General features: G+C 38.5%; 1 protein-coding gene across 3 annotated transcripts in view; it reads left to right on the top strand.

Moving 5' to 3' along the window:
• Window positions 1–15,560, top strand: part of SLAIN2 (SLAIN motif family member 2) — a 94,441-nt gene extending 78,881 nt beyond the window's left edge. For all 3 annotated transcript variants that reach the window (XM_032852180.1, XM_032852172.1, XM_032852161.1), the window contains 2 exons: window positions 13,349–13,667; window positions 15,043–15,560. In XM_032852180.1, coding sequence (XP_032708071.1) covers window positions 13,349–13,667; window positions 15,043–15,109 — 386 coding nt within the window. In that variant the 3' untranslated portion in view covers window positions 15,110–15,560. The remainder of the gene's footprint in view (window positions 1–13,348; window positions 13,668–15,042) is intronic.
• The last annotated feature ends 6,937 nt before the right edge of the window (window positions 15,561–22,497 follow it).

The raw sequence follows: 22,497 nt of genomic DNA, 5'->3' as shown, positions 1-22,497 counted from the left end.
TTCTTCCCTAGTTATAAAATTCATCCTTTTGGGGCACCTGGGTGGCTCAGTCAGTTAAGTAGCTGCCTTCCGCTTAGGTCATGATCACTCAGGGTCCTGGGATTGAGCCCTACATTGGGCTCTCTGCTCAACAGGGAACCTGCTTCTCTTTCTCCCTCTACTGCTTGTGCTCCCTCACTTGCTCACTTGCTCACTGTCTCTTTCAAATGAATAAATAAAATCTTTTAAATAAATAAAATTCATCCTTTTAAAGTATATAAGTCAGTGTTTCTTAGTATATTTATAGAGCTGAGCAATTATTTTGACCTTAGAGATCTTCATCACCCACATAAGAAATATCATACCCATATCCCACTCCTTCCAGCCCCTGGCAACCAGTAATCTTTCTGTCTCTGCTTTTACCTATGCCTCTGCCACTTCTTGTAAATATAATATGTGATCTTCATGACTGGCTTAGCATAAGGTTTCCGAAGTTCATCATAGTACAGCATATATTAGTATTTTGTTCCTTTTTATTGTGATGTATATCCAGTTTGGTATGGATATACCAAATTTCATTTATCCATTTCTCAGTTGTGAACTTCTGAGTTCTTTCCACTTTTGCCTCTTTTGAAAATCCTAATGCTGCGAGTATTTGCCAGTAGCTTATTTATTCGTATCTGTCAATCTTTTTGTATGTAAGGAAGAAAACCTATAGTGAAGCCCATTCCCAGGGGTGTCTCCTGCCTCTTACATTTAATAAATCTTCTCATGATAACTCTGTGCTTACAAAAATAATGGTGACTCACGTATAGTAATGGAAGAAGAAATCAAAGGCTTCTGTGCCTTGTTAATTTTGTGTGTGTGTGATTACTTGTCAGCCTTCACAAATTTAATAGGCCTTGGTATCATGTCTTATGAATACTGTCTAGGATAGTAGCCCCACAAATATGTCCTGAGTCTAATTGAAAATAAAATAGTGAAAATAACATTTTAATTTCTACTTCTGGAGGTGTTTCTCTCTTAGTTCCCAGTAAAAAATACCAATCTGGGAATGAGGAATTGTGGGTTCAACTTCTTTCTTTTTTATTTGCTCAGTTGATCTCTGTGGTTGTGGCAAGTTTTCTTCTCTACACAGTGAAAAGGAGGGAACAGATAGTCACTAGTAACTCTTCTAGCAAGGATTGTTTGACTCTATAATGAGAGAATCATATTTACATCATCTCTGCAGTCTTTAATAACCAGAACTTATTTTTTTTAAGTCTTTATTATGTCAGTAACCTCTTATTATCCTTGATGGTGCGTAACTGGGATGATGTAACTTACTATAGTAAGGGAGAGTTAACAAGTATTTTTGTTTTTAATCTTTGTTAAATAATTGGATGGCATATCTATTTTAATAAATGTTTTTCTCCCCATCAGTCATAGTGGCCAGTGTTTCAGAATGTGTATATTTTTATTGTAAACTATATATTTGATATTTACATATTTTTAGCAATTATACAATTAATGGAATTTTTAGTTTAGACACATCACTGTAAAGAGAACCATTTGGAGTGTCTATGTTTTTTCATGTTGCTGTTTACATTTGAGATACATTATTTATAAAACACTCTGAATATTTATCAAGCTAAAAACAATATATAGTTTACTCAGTTTTTCCCATTCTAAAGTGCCTATTGTATTTTCTAAGCCTCAATTAGAAAACTTACCATGTTTATTAAATGCTTACTAAAAGACAAAAAAATGAATGTTTGAAAATAGGAATCCTCATATTACCCACCGTTTCATTTCAGAGGTGACTTAACTGAGACACTAAGGTTAGTATTTTTAGTCACATGTCGGTTTTATAAATAGTGTTCTAATTCTTGTTCAGAGTAGATAACAGCTTCATTTTATGCCTCGATTTAAGTGCAATTCTCAGTATCCAAAGTGAGTAAAGAAAAATTATAACCTACTATCATAATTAATTTGGACAGTAAAGCCTAATTAATCCCTGTGTTTTAGTTAATTTATAAGGATGGCCTAGAAGATGATTGTCTTGAGTGGCATTGTTGAATATCTTTCCAGAGAACTCAGCTGCAACAGGCTGAAAGGCTCCAGTATTCCCTAGATAAGGAAGGAGCAGATGTAGTATGCCTTACAGTTTGTGTAATATTACACATTTGCCAACTGTTAATACAAATATTACTCATTTGATTTTCACAGCTAACCTGTGATATTTGCTGAAACTTGCTGAGTTTTGTTTTTATGAGATTTACATCTGAATATTTCTTTTCTCTTTTTCTCAATGTAAGTGGTGTTGCGTGTTTTATTTTGATTTCTATACATTCATTATTGCTATATAGAAATACAGTAGATTGTTATATGTTAATCTTCTATCCTGCAACTTTACTGAACTCAGTATTTCTAGAAGTTATTTTTTGTGTGGATTCCCTGGGATTTTTGAGGTAACAATCCTGAAGACAGTTTCTTTTGAATTTGTATGCCTTTTAGTTTCTTGCTTATTGCACTGACTAGAACTTCCAGCACTATGAGTAAGAGTGGTAAGAGCATATATTTTTGCTTTGTTCCTTAGAGGGGAAGCAGTCTTTCACCATTAAGTATAATGTTATATGTATATTTTTTATAAATGTTCTTTAACAAGTTCAGGTTCCCCCATTCCTGTTTTTCTCAGAATTTTTATCATGAATATGTGCTAAATTTTGTTAGATGTTTTTTGTGTCAGTAGATGTGATCATGTGACTTCCCTTTAGCTTGTTTTATGGTGGATGACATTAATTGATTTTCAAAATTTTTTTTTTATTTTATTTATTTAACACAGAGAGAGATCACAAGTAGGCAGAGAGGCAGGCAGGGGCAGGGGGGGAGCAGGCTCCCTGCTGAGCAGAGAGCCCAGATGTGGGGCTCGATCCCAGGACTCTGAGATCATGACCTGAGCCAAAGGCAGACACTTAACCCACTGAGCCACCCAGGCGCCCCTGATTTTCAAATTTTGAACCAACTTTGCATCCTGGAATAAACCCTACTTGATCATGGTACATGAGATATATATATATCATTGAGTTCTATATGCTAATAATTTGTTAAGGAATTTTACATCTACATTCGCAAGAGAGATGAGTCTATGATTTTCTTTTTTGATACTTTGTTTCTGGTTTTGTTTTTTCTGGCTTTTTGTGTCTTTCTCTGACATCACTCTGACATTTGGTGGCCGAGGCTTGGTGGTATTTTACTACTACTAGGTGGAAATAGAAACCTGGGTTTTCTACTCAGTCTTTGCTGGCACCCAAGGGGGAGGAGCCAGGTGGGTAGAGGTAGGCGTTCTGGCTCCCCACTTGGTCTCCATTCACACTGTGGTGGAGGTGGTCGTGTTACCACTGAGCAGTCCTCAAAGTCCTGACTCGATACTGGACCTCCTCTGACACCAACCCATGAGGAGAGGAAAGAACAATTACCTTGTTCTCTTACCCCTTCCTGGAGAATATATGGGCACCTTGTTAAACCTCACAAGAATAGTAGTCCGGACACCCCACCAGCTTTTGCTGATGGATGAGAGTAAGGCTACAGTTTTTCTGTAGTGTTTGGCTGGAGTAGAATAGTTATCATCTAAAAGCTCTCTTTCTGGGGCGCCTGGGTGGCTCAGTGGGTTAAAGCCTCTGCCTTTGGCTCAGGTCATGATCTCAGGGTCCTGGGATCGAGACCTGCATCAGGCTCTCTGCTCAAGCGGGGAGCCTGCTTCCTCCTCTCTCTCTCTGCCTGCCTCTCTGCCTGCTTGTGATCTCTGTCTGTCAAATAAATAAATAAAAATCTTTAAAAAAATAAAAAGAAACAGTATTTGAAAAAAAAAAAAAACTCTCTTTCCTAGCTCTTTGGCTAGGGAGAGAGCAGACTTTTTCCTCTGTCACACCTAATGGCTTTTCCAGGTTGCCAGTTTCTCCAGCTCCAATTTGGGGTGTATGTAGCAAGAAGAAAACCCTAGTAACTCATTATCATGTCATCCCTTAGTTCTCAGGCAGTCTTCCTTTTTCCACTCCACATCAGAATTTTATGTCTGTTTTAAATATCATGCCCAGGGTTTTAAATTATACTTAAGTGAGAGAAGTAGGGAAAAATACATCTATCCCATTTTCCCAAGTGGAAGTGTGAGATTCACATTTTTTAAAAATTTTGAGAGAGGGCGCCTGGGTGGCTCAGTTGTTAAGCATCTGCCCTTCAGTTGAGGTCGTGATCCCAGGGTCCTGGGATCGAGCCCCGCATAGGGCTCCCTGTTCAGTGGGGAGCCTGCTTCTCTCTCTCCACTCCCTCTGCTTGTATTCCCTTTCTTGCTGTGTCTCTGTCAAATAAATAGAAAAATCTTTTTAAAAAAATAATAAAAATTAAAATTTCGAGACACAATCATTTCCCTGGTATTAGTATTATCAGTTCAAAAAATTGTCCAAAGTTTTTCCAGAGGAAAAGATGCTTTGCACAAAGCTTGTTTTCAAGGTAAGGTTTGCGTAAGACATTCAGAGCATTATAGATGTATTCCAGTATATGTAAGGTTGTCATGTAGAAATGAAACACTCTTAAGTCTCATTAGTGTAAGTGCCTAATTTCACCATGGGCTTTACATCAGTCACCATAAGAAGGAGGCCTAGGACTCTGGGCGTCCCTCATCTAACAGATTGTCAGTCACAGTGTTTTAGTGCATCTCTTAATCTCACCTCATTGCCATCTTTCTTCAACTCCCCAGACTTTTCCAGAATACTCTGTGAAGCTTATGATCCTCTGAACTGTACTGTTCTTGCTCCTATCCGAAACCTGCATTCCTTCAAAAACCAAACCCTAGCTGAAAGACTACCAACCATGGGAAAAGCTAGGACTGATGATGGCCTTTTTGGAGTTGGTACTAGAAGGAGGAGGTCCAGGCCACACCCTCAAGTAGTGGCTAGATGAATTAGAGCCTTGGAGCCTTAGTTACCCAGTAAGCTTCCAGGAAACCACTGAAACAGCTTGGGTAGAGACTGATCTGGCAAGGGAGATAAGGCTAAGTGTGGAGAATGGAGTTGAGAAAATATATTTATAGTCACCTATAGAAAGGGCAATATGGATTATGTAAGAGTTAAAAAAAAAATCTTCCATGAAGATCAGGGAATTTGCAATTCAGGGGTACTCAGACCCTGTGGACATCTTCAGTTTTCTACAGAGGAGTTGCAACAGTTGTTGGGGAACCAGGACATGATTCATTCACGAGTCATTATTCTCAGCCTTAGCTCTACTATAGAATCCCTTATGGAGTTTTCTTAAAGTCAGCTGTATTCAGGTGGAATTTTAAAAACACATTTTGAATTTCAGCAAAACTTCACATTCATGGGGTGCCTGGGTGGCACAGTCAATTGGGCAACCAACTCTTGGTTTCAGCTCAGGTTGTGATCTCAGAGTCTTGAGATCCCGCATTCCATCAGGCTCCATGCTCCAGAGCTGGGTTGGAGTTTCTCTCTACCTCTCCTTCTGACCTTCCCCACTGTGCACCCATGTGCTCTCTCTCAGATAAATAAATCTTTAAACACACACACACGTTCATGTAACCATCAATATAGTGAAGTCATAGAACATTTCCATCATCCCCAAAAGTTTCCTCGTATTTCTTCCCAGTCAGTTCTTCCAACTTCAAGCAAATATCTGATCTGCTTTGTTTCCATAAATTAGATTTGCCTTTTCTGGAACTTTATATAAATGGAGTCCTTCAATATGTGCTGTTTTGTTTGTGGCACTGAACTAACTCAGCATTATTTTTAGAGTCATCCTTATTGTATCAGCAGTTTACTCCTTTTTATTGCTGAGTAATATTTAATTGTATGGATACATCATGGTTTATTTAGTCATTCACCCACTAATGAAAGTTTGAACCATGATCAGTTGAGTAGAGTGTTCTTAAATGTCAGGCTAATTTGATTGGTGGTGGTGTTTGTCTTCTATGTCCTTTCTGATTTTTACCTATTTGTTTTATCAGTTACTGAGAGTGGAGTAGTATTGAAATATCTAATTATAGATTTTCCCCCAGCTTTCAGTTATGTCAGTTTGTTTCGTGTGTTTCATACATCTGTTTTTGGGTATATGCAGTTGGAATTGTTATGTTCTCTTCTGAATCAACCCCTTTAACATTGAACTCAATTTCTCATGGTAATCTTTTTTTTTCCTGTTGTTATTTTAAACATTCCAGCTTTTTCATGATTGGTTTTGTGTATCTTTTTCTGTCCTTTTACTTTTAACCTGTGTTTTTATGTCTAAAATGTGTTTCTTTTTTTCTTCCTTCCTTCCATATTTTTATTTAAATTCAATTTATTAACATATAATGTATTATCAGTTTCAGAGGTAGAGGTCAGTGATTCATCAGTCTTATACCCAGTGTTCTATTACATCACGTGCCCTCCTTAGTGTCCATCACCCAGTTACCTCATCCCCCCACCACCCTACCCTCCAGCAATCTTCAGATTGTTACCTATTGTTAAGAGTGGTTTATGGGGGGCGCCTGGGTGGCTCAGTGGGTTAAAGCCTCTGCCTTCGGCTTGGGTCATGATCTCAGGGTCCTGGGATCAAGTCCCGCATCAGCCTCTCTGCCTACTTGTGATCTCTGTCTGTCAAATAAATAAAATCTTTAAAAAAAAAAAAAGTGGCTTATGGTTTGTTTCCTTCTCTGGTTTCATCTTGTTTCCTTTTTTCCTTCCTTCCCCTATGATACTCTGTTTTGTTTCTTAAATTCCACGTATTAGTGAGATATGGTGATAATTGTCTTTCTCTGATTGATTTATTTCACTTAGCATAATATCCTCTAATTCCATCCATGTCTAGCTCTGAGAAAAAAGTTGATGGTATTTTGATAGGGATTGCATTGAATGTATAGATTGCTCTAAGTAGCAGACATTTTAGTAAGACTTTTTCTTCCAATCCATGAGCATGCAATGTTTTCCCATTTCTTTCCATCCCCTTCAATTTCTTTCATGACTGTTCTGTAGTTTTCTGAATATAGATACTTTGACTCTGTGGTTAGTTTTATTCTTAGATATCTGATGGTTTTGGGTGCAATTGTAAATGGGGTCCACTCCTTAATTTCTCTTCTGTCTCGTTAGTGTATAGAAATGCAACTGATACCTGTGCTTGATTTTATATCCTGCACTTTGCTGAATTGCTGTATGAGGTCTAGCAATTTTGAGGTGGAGTCTTTTGAGTTTTCCATACAGAGTATCATGTCATCTGCAGAGTGTAGATTCGGATGTCTTTTTATTTATTTATTTATTTGTGTGATTGCTGAGGCTAGGACTTCTAGTATTATGTTGAACAGCAGTGGTGATAGTGGACATCCCTGCCATGTTCCTGACCTTAGAGGAAAAGCTCTCCGTTTTCCCCACTGGGAATGATATTCACTGTGGGCATTTTGTATATGCCCACATATACATGTGGGCATATACTTTATGATGCTGAGGTATGTTCCTTCTGTTCCTACACTATGAAGACTTTTAATCAAGAAAGGATGCTGTGCTTTGTCAGATGTGTTTTCTGCATCTATTGAGAGGATCATATGGTTCTTTCCCTTATATTTTTATTTTTTTTAAAGATTTATTTATTTGAGACAGAGCAAGGGAGCAAGCACAAGCAGGGGAGGGGCAGAGGGAGAGGGAGAAGCAGACTCCCCACTGAGTAGGGAACCCGACTCTGGGCTTAATCCCAGCATCCCAGGATCATGACCTGAGCCTAAAGCAGATGCTTAACCAACTGGGTCACCCAGGCATCCTGCCCTTTCTTTTATTAATGTAGTGTATCACATTGATTTGCTCATGTTGAACAACCCTTGCAGCCCAGGAATAAATCTCACTTGGCCATGGTGAATAACCTTTTTAATGTACTGTTGGATCCTGTTGGCTAGTATTTTTTTTTAATTTTTTTAAGATTTTATTTATTTATTTGACCGAGATCATAAGTAGGCAGAGAGGCAGGCAGAGACAGAGAGGGGGAAACAGGCTCCCCGCCGAGCAGAGAGCCCAATGCAGGGCTCCATCCCAGGACCCCGGCATCATGACCTGAGTGAAGGCAGAGGCTTTAACCCACTGAGCCACCCAGGTGCCCTGGCTACTACTTTTTTAAAAGATTTTATTTATTTACCTGAGAAAGTGTGCGCTCATGCACATGAGCAGACAAGGGGGGGGGCGGTGGTGGGGAGTGGGAGAAGCAGACTCCCCACTGAGCAGGGAGCCCAACGTAGGACTCAGTCCCAGGACCATGAGATCATGACCCAAACTGAAAGCAGCCACTTAACAGACTGAGCCACACAGGCATCCCCCTGTTGACCAGGGTCTTGGTGACAATTTTTGCATCCATGTTAATCAGGGATATTGGTCTGTAATTCTTCCTTTTGGTGGGGTCTTTGTCTGGTTTTGGGACTAACATAATGTTGGGACCAACTCATGGAAAGAATTTGGAAGTTTTGCTTCCATTTTGTTTTTTGAAGTAGCTTCAGAAAAATGGGTATTAATTCTTCATTAAATGTTTGGTAGAATTCTCCTGGGAAGCCGTCTGGCCCCAACTCCTGTTTGTTGGGAGATTTTTGAATACTGGCTTTAAATTCCTTGCCGGTTATAGGTCTGTTCAGGCATTCTGTTTCTTCCTTTTTCAGTTTTGGTGGTTTGTACGTCTCTAGGAATGAATCCATTTTTCCAGATTCCCTAATTTGTTGGCATATAGTTGTTCATAACATGTTCTTATAATTGTATTTCTTTGGTGTTGATTGTGATCATTCCTCACTCAAGATTTTATTTATTTGGGTCATTTTTCTTTTTGATAAGTCTGGCCAGAGGTTTATCAATCTCATTCTTTCAGAGAACCAGCTCCTAGTTTCATTCATGCGTTCTACTGTTCGTTTGGTTTCTATTTCATTGATTTCTGCTCTGATCTTTATTAATTCTCTTCTCCTGCCAGGTTTATGCTTTATTTGCTGTTCTTTCTCTAGCTCCTTAAGGTGTATGGTTAGGTTGTGTATCTGAGACCTTTCTTGTTTCTTGAGAAAGGCTTGTAATGCTATATATATTTCCCTCTTTGGACCGCCTTTGCTGCATCCCAAAAGTTTTAAACAGTTGTATTTTCATTTGTTTCCAACAATTTTTTTAATCCGTCAGTTTCCTGGTTGACCCACTCATTCTTTAGTGGGATGCTCTTTAGCCTCCATGTATTTGAGTTCTTTCCAAATATCTTCTTGTTATTGAGTTACATTTTCAAAGCATTGTTGTCTGAAAATATGCAGGTAATGATCCCAATTTTCTGGTGCCAGTTGAGACCTGATTTGTGACCAAATGTGTGATCAGTTCTGGAGAATATTCCATGTGCACTCTAGAAGAATGTGTATTCTGTTCTTTAAGATGGAATGCTCTGAATATATCTGTGAAGCCCATCTGGTCAGTGTTGTTATTCAAAGCCCTTTTTTCCTTGCTGATCTTCTGCTTAGATGATCTATCCATTGCAGTGAGTGGGGTGTTAAAGTCCCCTACTATTATTATATTATTATTGATGTGTTTCTTAAATTTTGTTATTAATTGGTTTATATAATTGGTTGACGCATGGTATAAGCATAAATATTTATAATTGTTAGATCTTCTTGTTGGATAGACCCTTTAAGTATAATAGAGTGTCCTTCCTCATCTCTTACTACAGTCTTTGGTTTAAAATCTAATTTGTCAGAAATAAAGATTGCTACCCACACTTTCTTTTGATGTTTATTAGCATAATAATGGCTTTCCACACCCTTACTTTCAATCTGGAGGTGTCTTTTGGTCTAAAATGAGTTTCTTACAGACAGCATATTGATGGGCATTTTTTATCCAGTCTGATACCCTGTGTCTTTTGATTGGGGCATTTAGCCCATTTACCTTCAGAGTAACTATTGAAAGAAGTGAATTTAGTGCCGTTGTATTACCTGTAAAGTGATTGTTTCTTTATACTGTCTCCATTCCTTTCTGGCCTGTGTTACTTTTGGGCTCTCTCTTTGCTTAAAGGACCCCTCTTAATATTTCTTGTAGGGCTGGTTTGGTGACCACAAATTCTTTTATTTTCTGTTTGTCCTGGAAGCTTTTTATCACTCCTATTTTGAACGACATCCTTGCTGGATAAAGTATTCTTGATTGCATGTTTTTCTTTTTTAGCACACTGAATATATCATGCCAGTCCTTCTGGCCTCCAGGTCTCTGTGGATAGGTCTGCTGTCGGTCTCATGTTTCTATCCTTGTAGGTTATGGACCTCTTTTCCCAGGCTGCTTTCAGGATTTCTCTTTGTCTCTGAGATTTGCAAGTTTCACTATTAAATGTTTTGTTGTCCTGTTTTAACTGATTTTGAGGGGTTCTCTGTGCCTCCTGGATTTGGATGCCTGTTCCTTCCCCAGATTAGGAAAGTTCTCTGTATAATTCGCTTCAGTATACCTACTGCCCCCCCTTCTCTCTTTCCTTTTTTTCTGGGATCCCAATTATTCTAATAATGTTTTGCTTTATATCGCTTATCTCTTGAATTCTTCCCTCATGATCCAGTAGTTGTTTATCTCTCTTTTTCTCAGCTTCTTTTTTCCATCATTTTTTCTTCTCTATCACTAATTTTTTCTTCTGCCTATTTATCCTAGCAGTTAGGGCCTCCATTTTTAATCGTATCTCATTAATAGCCTTTTTTATTTTGACTTGATTAGATTTTAGTTCTTTTATTTCTCCAGAAAGGGATTCTTTAGTGTCTTCTATGCTTTTTTCAAGCCCAGCTAGTATCTTTACAATTATTATTCTGAATCTAGTTCTCGCATCTTACTTCTACCCATACTGATTAGGCCCCTGGCAGTTAGTACTGCCTCTTGTTCTCATTTTTGAGGTGAGCTTTTCCATCTTGTCATTCTTGCAGAAAGTGGCCACTTTTCTATTAGTAGAATTGCAGCAATTCTTTTCTTACATCTCTGGTTGAGTTCTCAGGGGTTCGGAATGATTTGGTAACCAGCTGAATTACTGGGACCAGACAAAAACTAAGGTCTCCTACTCCTCTGCCATCTTGGAAAGTATTCTCTAGAATGTGTTCCTTTTAGATAGCATGTTGCTCTTTCTCTTGTGGGTACCAACAATCATTACCTTTTCACTGGAGTGATTGCTGTTCATACTCAATGCTGTTATCAATATGGTTGGTTTGCAGGCTCAGTTTGTTTTCTCTCTGTCCCTTCAGATCTTTGTTTTTTGTTGTTTTTTTCTCCCTCCTCTTTTATTCTGGAATAACTAAGTATCTTTTAACATTACATTTTATTTTTACTGTTGCCTATTTTTCATCTCCCGCTTTTTTTTTTTTTCCAATTTAACTTACTATATGTTTATTTTCAAGTAATAGGCTTTGTTTAGCTTACAGTGTTTCAGTCTTCCTTTGCTCAGTCTCCTGGAACTTCACTTGGTATATGTGCAGCACAATATTTAGCCAAAGATTCAAGCAGACTCCTCAGCTGAGTTTTGGAGGTCTTCTGGAGCAGCTCCTGCTTCTGAGGTACCCTGCTCCTCAAATTCCAACTTTTGTCTTCTCAGCTCAGCAAGGTAACTTTCATCTGCTCAGGATCCTTCTTGCTCTACATTCCAAAAAGCATGTCCTTCCCCTCAGAAAAGCCAGTGTGCTCACAGAGCTCACCACACTTACTTTCCTTTTCTCGGGAATTATAGTTCTGTGCTGCCTGTTGTCCAATATTTGAAAACTATTCTGTATAATCTGTCCAGTTGTATAGGTGTTTACAAGTAGGAGGGTAATCCCCCTTCCCAGTTTTGCCATCATAGCTTGAAACTCTTGTGGTGGTTTTAATAATAAATACCTGAGTTTCATTCTAGACTGGGTTTTCTGGAGGTGGTGCCTGGCTTTCTGTATTTTTTTAAAAGCGCCTCGGGATTCTGATGCACAGTCAAGTTTGGGAATCATGGCTCTACGGTTTGTGGAGCCAAGTAGAGATCATTTGAGTCTGTCAACTACTGGGGGCCTAATATATTTTAAGTACAGAGATGCTGACATTTGGGACTTCATTCAAACAGAAGGCAAGAAAGATCAGTTGGGAAGGAAGGAGGCTATGTACAAAAAAAACTTATTGTAAGGAAGGTAAGAGAGGAATTTCCCATTTGGGACTTTTGAAGCTAAAGTGTTTCCTCTCTACTTTCTCTCAGCAGTAGAAAATAGTGGCCAGACTCATCCATTTTTTCCTTTCCTACCTGCTACTGTGGCAGACCTTAATGTTACCTATACCATTTAGACAGATTAGTAGAAGTGAGGAAGATGGAGCTGTGTGGAATAATCCCGTTTCTGGAGTCTCAGGACTAAGGTTTTCCCTTCAGTCATAACATCCCCAAACTAGTGGGTGTTGAGTGAGAATAGGTGACCTGGTTGTGTCTCTCATCCCACTCTCCCCTTCCCCACCTGCATCCTTTTCACCTCCCAGATTCCTTGTTAGATAAGCAAGTCAAGGTAAAATTTTATTTACATGGTGTGTAGCCGTTTGTGGACATTTGAAGAAACTAAAACGGATGCCCTTTTAGAGGTGACTTAGCTAAACCAAATAAACAGGGAACGATGAATGTGTCCCCTAGGAGATCTGAACTTACCACGTTAAGGTACAACCACAATAATAAAACTTATTTGTAGTCCTGTTTTGGCTTAAAAATTAATGCAAATTTTACGTTGTATTCTTTCATGTATCAGTATTTGTTTTAACTTAAAAGTGTGTTAACTTACAGAATTGACATTCCGGAAGGATGTACCATCTTTATCCTGTGCCTTCAAACACCTCTTGATATGCCCTTAGAATTACAACTTCTCTGCTGGGTGAAGCCCAGCAGTAGAAGCTGTTCTGTTTTGTTTTTAATGTTTTATTTCTGAGTTTTAAGTTACACTAAAGGTGACATAGGACTTTGAAGTATAGCCACCAGATATTTGATACGTGTTTACATGAATGGTTTCTTTGAAGGGAGAGTATGTTTCAAATTCTAGTCAGCAGGTCATAGCCATTTTTTCATTTCTAGAATATGGCCCAGGTTAGCTGCTACAGTGAAATAGAACCCTGCAGTGCCTTTTCTCTTCTGGTATTGTGGATTCCTAGCTGGGCAGAGTTAAAATACTGTCATGAAGGATAGTTGCAGTCCTCTGAATAAGGACTTGGTTAATTAGGATTTACCAGTTCTCTTGTTTTGTTTTGTTAGCCCAGAAATATTCTTTATTCCTTGCATTTCTGTAGAGCGAGTTTTTGTGAATACAGATGTACTGGTGGCCTACTCATCAAGTATAATGTAAAGCGCTGGTTCACTTACACTTCATTTCTACTAAAAACATTGATTTTTCTTTGCCATTCTGCAGTACCTTCTCCAGGCAAGTTCCGCTCCCCTGCAGCACCATCTCCTTTGGCTCTCCGGCAACCAGTAAAAGCATTTAGTAACCCTGGCTCTGGTTCTCCTGGTAGCCAAGAAACAACACAGCTCACACAGACCACCTCCTCACCTGGGCCTCCCATGGTTCCCAACACAGTCCCAGCAAATCCTCCCAACAATATCAACAGCACTACTCTAACCAGACCTGCAGGGACAACCGCGATGAGAAGTGGCTTACCCAGACCCAGTGCCCCTTCTGCTGGGGGTATACCAGTGCCTCGCAGCAAACTTGCACAGCCTGTTCGCAGGTAAGTGACAGACAGCGGACTGGGTAATTTAGAATTAGGCTCATCAGTGCATGTGGTAGCAAACCTAGAGAGTCCTAGTGGGTTCCCGTGAGAGTCTTAGTAGACTTGGAATAAAATGTTACTTTGTTGTTTTAAAGAAATTGTCACTTAAGATACTAGAGGATCACTCCACTTTGGTCAGCTAAAAATCAGCCAGATGCCTAACGTGATTAGGCATCTACGAGAACTCCTAGAAAAAACTATTAGAACCACTCAGTTTGCTTGTGAATTTTATTCATTTTGCGTATGTTATTCAGTAAAGATAAAGACTTGTTAGAACCTAGAGTGAGGTTTAAGATAAAACTTCCGGCTACCAAATCTGAGTATAACCCAGGAGGGTGGTTTTCAAACTTTGATGCAAATCAGAATCTTCTGTATAGTTATAAATGCAGAGACCTAAGTTTTACGCCCAGAGAGTAGATCTCGTATGAAGGCCAAAATCTGTGGGTAATTTTTTTTGTCTGTTGAATCTTCAGGTGATTCTGAGGCCAGCCAGGCTGGGAACCATGCGTCTGCGTAATCGTAGTATGCGCCTTTCAGGAATGTGATTACCACCATCAGTAAACTTAGGAGTCCAACTATAATTAAACTTGACATATTCATTTTCATGGGAAAAAATGGCTTTCATCTTGTAAGAATTTAAACTGAATTACCTAGATCTTTCATTCTAAGATAGATTTATTACATTTCCGAATTCAGTAGTAGAGTACAACAGCTTTTTGCTGTGCACTGTGCTAAATAACTTGTACCTTACTGGATTTTTACAGTAACATTAGGCATGACAATAACACAAATATGAAACTGTTATTATCCCTGTTTTTCAGAGAAGAATATTGAAATTTAATGACATTAAGTAATTTGCCCAAGATTATACAACTAAAGGCTTTCAGTTCTAAGTATGTCTGACTTAAAAGTCCATTTAAGCTCTTAGATCATTTTGCCTCTCTAGTGATGGTGACAGAGCCTGTTGTCACATTCATCACTCTGCCCCCCTCAAACTAAGCAGTTAATTAAAATGTTGGTGATCCATGCTGTTGGAAGAGATGAGACAGTCTTTTCCTTTCTTTTAGTGGCTATGTTAACTATAGTGGCTGTGTTAACAAAAAGATGTTAGTGAAGTCACCTGACGCCCAGTTAGTGACGTCAGCTGGGAAGTTGGAAATGCCAGGTGTGGGACTGTTGTGCTGATAGGCTGTGTAGAGCTTTGATCTCAGTAGTCCCCTGAAACAGCCTCCATTGGATTGGGATGCCACCTGCAAAAACATATCTGTGAGAGATAGTATGGTAACGTTTCATAAAGCCTTACAAATCACTTCATTATATTGCTTTATTTCAGATCCTTGCCAGCTCCTAAAACCTATGGTAGCATGAAAGATGACAGTTGGAAAGATGGCTGTTACTGACCAGCAAAGATGAGAATGCAGAGGTCCACAGCTTCATGGATACCCCTTCACCAGGCTAAAAGACAACTTTTATATGCAGACTGTTCAGATAAGACTCTTGGGGTTTATAAATCCCAGCCCTCTCTGTCTTAATTAGCACAAACCGACGGAGATGATCAAGCAGCACTTTAATGACATTTAACATCAGATGTGTTTGGTAATCATACAATCACTCTCCATAGAATCACATTTAGTTTTGTTTAGTAGAAACTAAGTTGATTTTTTAATATTTGACAGAGGCCAATATCTGGGCAAAAAACTAACGGATGCCAAAGAGAAATGCCCATTTGTCAATGAGAGAATACCTTTGTGCTCAAGAAAATGGTGAATTCAAGCTCTCCAAAACTTCGCATTCAACCTAATTTACTGTATAAATAGCATCAATAAATATTTGTGTTAATGAGAACTAATATTCTGACTAATTATCTAAAATGTTTCACTAGTGTTTCGCTAGTACTCCAAGAAACTAAATTGAGATGGAAGGGAAGATGAGGGTGGGAAGAAATCTAGGCTAGAGATTTCAAACATGATACCTAAATTTGTGAGAATTCTATAAATTATTTTTGCAGATTCACCAGAAAAAAATTGTCATTTTGCTTGGTCTTAAGTTTTGGATGTAGCTCCCGTACCACCAGCACCAGAGAACGTTCCACCGTGCATCCGCCATGTTGCATTGACACATCGGACTTCTGCCTGTTTGTTTTGATTGCCACAAGGGCTTAATAACAGTTGTACAATCTTTCTAAACTTTATAGCTCCTGGCTCAGGAAAGATAGCCTTTGCTGTTGAAGCCAACGTCTTCACATGCTGTCATATCTGTTACAGAACTAAGAGATCGTGTTTTCATTAGCAGGTCTCCATGATAGGAAAGAGCAAGTAGTGTGTGTCTTCATCCTTGATCTAACTAACACCGCCTCCGTGCTCACAGCCTCGAACAAAACCATACCATGAGAGAGAAGGGGGAAATCTATGCACTTCACTTACAAAATCTCTGGTAATGACCGTTGTGTTGTTACTGTTCACTGACGACGGTCTGTGATGTGGTAGGAAGATATAGCCTGCTGGATCCTACTTCACTTGATCCACTTCAAACTAGGTAACTGTATACAACCTCCTTTGAGAATACTGTCCCTTTTGACTTGGATTCTGCCTTACGTTAATTTTTACATTTTTGGTAACAAATGAAACCCACTCCGTATGACTCTAACCTATTAAATACTTGCTCTCTAGTGGCCCCTTGTGTATTCTGGAAATCACTTATTTCGGTTTTATTAGACAATTTCGAGACAAACTTTCTTCAGCAGGCTTCTCCTTTTTCATGGTGAGGTCTGTTTTAAAATACTTAATTTGAATGGCTCTGAAATACTGGCAGTCAGGTTAGCGAAGGGATTTTAGAGATGTGAACATAAGTTCATTTCTTGTTAGTAAAAGACATTCTGTAAGTTGGCAGAAATTGAGGGACAAAAGAGAGACTTGATATTCAGGATAGCATTAAGGTTGATAGGTTGAGAGAAGGATAAAATTTTTAAAACCAAGACCCCCATTCTGCCATGACACCGTGGTATTTTTTATTAGCTTGACCATTAGGGAGTCATTCAGTTAGCACACGCAGCTGGAGATTTAAACTGCCAGTGCTAATGTATTTGGTGTATGATGCGAGGAAGAAGTTTTATCCTTGAATTTGAGGGTGATGGGTGTGGGTCAGGGAAGGGCGGCACCAGAATTCCACATGATGATGAACTAAAAAATGTTGCCTTTCAGAGGAAGATAAATCATCTGCTTTGGGTGGGGGGTATCTCATGTAAAAATCTAAGTAAAAGAACTAACCACTGTCTCTTTTTTAAAACCATATGTACACAAAATAGATCTCAGTCTCAGTGCAACATTGCAAAAGAAAAATATGCTGCAATCAAATAATGACAAGGAATTTTAACTCTATTTGAAACACCCATTACATTAAGTTAGAGTATCTGTTTCAAAAGGAGTATTCAGGTTATTTAACTTTGTTTTTAAATGGCTGCATCAGAAAAAAAAATGTCTATTTTTTTTTTATTAAAATACTTCATCACTTATTAAAAACATATTTGGATCTGAGTTGGGTAAAACATTATTTTACCTGCTGTTGTACTACCACAGACTATTGGCTTTTAGGTTCCTAAAGAGAAAAATTGCCTTTTTACTAGAAGGCCTTTGTGTATTGCCAATTTTTCTGTTTGGGAATATCTAAGGATGCGCTGTGGTTAGTCTTACAGAAGAAATGTGGATTTGATAAACTAGTGCCTATGATTTTAACTTATGTTTGATATATAGTAGTAAGGGTTTTATGAATGTTGATTATTTTTCTGTGCCAACAGCCCAGAATTGTCACTTATATGTAAGCAGAGAGCTCTGAGCTCTGCTTCCAAAGTTATTTAATTTTCTCAGTGTTTGAATGTTATTTTTTTGTAAGTGTGTTAATAAAAGTGTAAAAAATTGGAAAAAAATATAAATATTCTTAACTCGAGCATTTGCTGGATCATTTTTCTACAGAACTTGTTTGTATAATAATATGAAACACTCTCTGAAGAGTTGACTTTTTCAGTTTTCATGCCCTGGAAATCACATTTTGTAAAACTGGGGACCATTCATAATTGTCAGATACTTTTTAAAATTATCTCAGTACATCACTTTTATAATAGTTTTTTTGAAAGGAAATTAGAAACATGTGTCCCCAGATATTTGTATGACTCTAGAATGATCTAGACTATGTATATTTAAATTTTTATTGAATGTACAGACATCCATTTTTGACATTACGCATGGTCCTTTCAGATCACATGAAGTTTGATTTGCAAACATTTCTATAGCTGAACTTGTATGTGTGGTTGCCTCCTTAATAAAACAGCCTGACCATAATGTTTATTATTAAATTTATATTGGTTTTTTCAAGCGTTTTATGAATTTCTGGATATGGTAAGATTCTCCACCCCAAGTTGCCTATGGTTTTAATAAATTTCTCAGTTGATTTTTTTTTTTTTTTTTTTAAACACACAGACCCAAGTCGTATTGCCCTTTCAAACTTGATCTTCATGAGTTGGAATATATCATGTTATATTCTCCTTGTCCTAATTATTTCATATTTGAATTATTTGGAGTGTACTTATAGTTTATTCAAAACTGGTATGTTCTTGGAACTTTGTCACTGGCTATGAATTGATACCTACTTTTAAAAAGCCAGCATATGTAAAACAAGCAAAAAGCCATTATTTATGAGTTTCCAGAAGGGAAAATTAATACATTTTCAAACCAAATACATTTACTTGGTTAATTGTGCATTTTTCTCTCCGAGATAAATGGGGAAAATCCAGAATTATACTCTGTTTAATTAGTTCCCCACATTCCTTTTGGAAGTTTTTACTGTCTCTTATGTTACAATTAGTCTCATTAATGCAGCATAGAGAAATGATACCATGTTTGAATTTTCCCTCAAACCAACCCCAAAACTTCTAAGAACTATTTAAAATTAAATGTCAGTGTATTTGTAAATCAGTGAATGAAAAGTTTTCTTAAATTTCTTATATACCCAGTACAATGGAAAACCCATATGGAGATTCTTGTGAGATACTTGCTATATCAAAGTTTAGCTTTGAGTTACAAAAGCAGAATAAATAATAGAGAAACCAACTCGAGACAGGTAATGAACAGAGTGTTCACATGAGCATGAAGCCAAAGTTAGGAACCCCTAATATATTTTTAATGATCCTAAATATAAGTCTTAGTGGACTAAGTGGTCCTCCGGTTACTAGTCTGAAAATTGAACATTCAGTCATGGACCTTACTTAATACAACTGAGTTTAAAACTATGTTAACTGCTTGCCAATTTCAAGCCAGTTCTTTAAGCTGGCTAAACGTAATGTTTTCTCTTTAAAAAACAAAAACAAAAAGTCTTTGATTTTGAAACTAGTAGAGACTCATTGCTTCAGAAACTGAAAATATTAATATAAATGACCCCACATTTCACCTTGGGATCCTGCAATCCCACCATCCAGAAATAAGTATTTAAGTGCTGGTGTAACATAATGCTAAGTGAAAGGGCGGAAAGTCTTCTGTTGAGGATGAGAAAAGTATTTTCCCATGAGTTTGCTTTTGAACAGAGGTGTACATTAACTGATGTTGAAAGCTTGACCCACATTTCTCTATTCCTGAGTGTAGATATTCCTAAATGTTATTTTAAAAAATCTGTCATATGTATTGTTTATATCTTTATAATGGTTGGTTTTCTTATGAAAAATTACGTTTACTGTATAAAACTAGAGAAATACAATGACATTATAAAAGAAGACAAAGCACTTAATTCCATAGGTAATCAACCACTTAAATTTAAGGAGGTTGTCAATTTGTTTTTTCTTCTTAAGAAATTGGGATCATATTCATGGTTGACACCGTAACTTTATCTTGACTCCAAGGTCATTGCCATCACTTAGATGGATTTTGCTGGGAGAGGAGTTTGAGAAAGAGTCTACAGATAACCATTCCAAAACTTCACCAAACCAGTATTATCATAGTTCTTCATATAGTATCTGTTATTGACACTTGGCCACATACACCGCCACCCTCCCACCCCCGCCACAGCAGTCTAGCAGACTGAACTGACAGTATCGGTTGAATACAGTTCCTGTTTTAAAACAAAATACCTCTTTTTTTTTTTTAAGGTTTTATTTATTTACTTGACAGAGATCACAAGTAGAGAGGCGGGGGGGGTGGGGAGCAGGCTCCCTGTTGAGCAGAGAGCCCGATGCGGGACTCGATCCCAGGACCCTGAGATCATGACCTGACCCAAAGGCAGCGGCTTAACCCACTGAGCCACCCAGGCGCCCGTAAAACAAAATACCTCTTAAGAAATAATAGGCACAACCAAATAAAGAATTGAGATGGTCTAGATTAGAGTTATCAGTCTTCAGGATCACTTGATTGGCTGTTAAAACAGATTTCTGCACCCCACCCCAAGCATGCCTGTTCAAAAATAGAACTCTGAGAACAAAACTTCTAGGAGTAGGATTCCTCAACACAGTCAGGTGCTCATTTCTGGACTAGTTGACTGTGGTCAGATGATCAGGGTTAATTAAAAGCCGTGCAGCCCCTATGAAAACATGGATGGAATGAGGAAAGACCATTTTCCCTGAACATGGTGCTTGCACCACAAATGTCTTAGTACATATCCTATGAAATGACTGTTTCGTGTCAGTGGTCCTATGTTCTTAGAGGTAACATCTGCAGTGAGAGAAGGCTCTAACAATATTTTAACCCTTGGCTCAGTTGTCCTTGAGTCCCAGGATCATTCCTGTACTTGAATTCCATGAAGTACCTCAGTCACTATAAATTCCCCTTGGTACCTAGGTCACTTTAAGCTAAGGTTCTGTCCATTCCTCAGAGAAGAAGCAGTTAATTTTTCAAATGATTTTTGAATTTGATATACAAAATATGTTCAGAAAAGTACAAAATGAATGTTGAGCTCTGTGAGTTACTAAGTGATTACATGTGTAACCACGTGGGCAAGAAATAGACTCTTAGCACCCCAAAAGCTCTCCTGATGCCACCTTCCAGTCACTGTGTCCTTCTCTTCAGGATAGCAGCTATCCTGGCTTACAACATAGTTTAGTTTTACCTATTTTTGAGCTTTATACAAATGGAACCATATACTGTAATTTTTTTTCTGCCTATCTTATTTTGATTAAAGGGGTAAAATGGGGTTTCTCTCGGACTCAGCCACTAAACAACAAAAGTAATGTGATGAGATTCACCCATTTTGCTGATGTCACCGTAGTTCACTCTCGTTGCCATGTTATATGCCGTTGTATAAATATATCACAATTTGTCCATTCTAATGTCGAAGGACAGTGGGGTGGTTTCCATTTTGGCCTCTTAAAAATAATGCAGCTTTGGACTTCAGGCATAGTCAAGATGGAGTACGCGCTCAAAAGCCTCTCCCACTTAAAACTAAAAATGCAAAAGGCAGCTACCTGAGGACACCGAAAAATATACAAAAGCAGATGGAATGGGAGTAGAGTCAAACCTGGAGAAGAGATCCATACAAGGGTGAGTTTTCATCCCCCCCTCCGCCTTCTCTCTTGGCCCCAAGTCAGGAGAGGGCATCCAATAGAGCTATCGTAGTGGTTCGTCCCTCCGATAGGTTAAACCAGAGGAAATTCTGAGGTGAGAGAGCATGTTGAGGATTTTTCTTGTCTCTCTTTTCTCTCATGACATGTCACTGGTAAGCCCCCAGGTAAACCCTGATAACAAGCAGTGCCAACAGTTAAAATTGATGGGAACTTTCTGGACAGAAGAAATGGGAGGAGAACACTTGGCAGTCTGAAGAATTGAAATGATCTTCATTCTTTTTTCTGTTTATACTCTCCTTGTCCTGAAGATGGGTGTGCTGTGGGGGCTGCACAGTGATGGTGGTACAGCTAACAGTCCAGGAGGACCCCCATGTATCTGGCCAAGAGACGGGGCAAAGGGGCCCTGGGTGGCAAGGGATACCAAAGAGAAGAGAGCTAGAGCAGGGACTCCTCTTATTTTGTTGTAATTAGCACAACCTCTAAACTTAACCTTGACCTGTACATACTCAGACCCAATAGCACAACAAGGTCTTCGAGAACTGAGCTACAGTTGAGAGCACTGAAGATGACACAGGCCAGCTACTGCGTATCAGGGCGAGTGTGAGATTGATCCAATACAGCATAACGAGCCTTTGTAAACCAAACTGACGTTAGAACCACAGCCTGCAGAATATGAAACAGAACTTGCATCTGATCCTGTCTGGGTTGGGTGTTAAACAAAAATCAACATTGCTCAGAATATTTTAACAGGACCTAGAGTCTATAATATTAATGTTCAACTTATAATCTAAAGTCATTCAACATATAAAGAACTAGGAAATTGTGATCAGTTCTCAAGGAGGGCAACAAATGTCAATACCAAGATGATCCAGATGTTAGAACCATCATATTTTTTTTTATTAACACATAATGTTATTTGCTTCAGGGGTACAGAGAATGATCAGATTGTAAGGCAGCTGTTAGGAGAAAGGAAAACATGAGATGAATGAACTGTAGAAATTCTCAAGAGTGGGGCACCTGGGTGGCGCACTCGTTTAGGCATCTGATTCTTGATTTCGGCTCAGGTCATGATCTCCAGGTCATGAGCTAGAGCTTTGCATGGGGCTCCAGGCTCAGGGGGGATCTGCTTGAGATTCTCTCCCTGTTATTCCCGTTCCTGCCTGCACATGTGTGCTCACGCTCTCTCTCTTTAAAAAATAAGTCTTAAAAAACAGTGTTTGAGAGTAGTAATTTTTTTTTAAGAACCACATG

The sequence above is a fragment of the Lontra canadensis genome, unplaced genomic scaffold, assembly GCF_010015895.1.
Source record: "Lontra canadensis isolate GAN:19392208 unplaced genomic scaffold, GSC_riverotter_1.0 scaffold1, whole genome shotgun sequence".
Taxonomy (NCBI): domain Eukaryota; kingdom Metazoa; phylum Chordata; class Mammalia; order Carnivora; family Mustelidae; genus Lontra; species Lontra canadensis.
The sequence above is the reverse complement of the archived record's forward strand: the minus strand, read 5'-3'. Positions and strand labels throughout refer to the sequence as shown.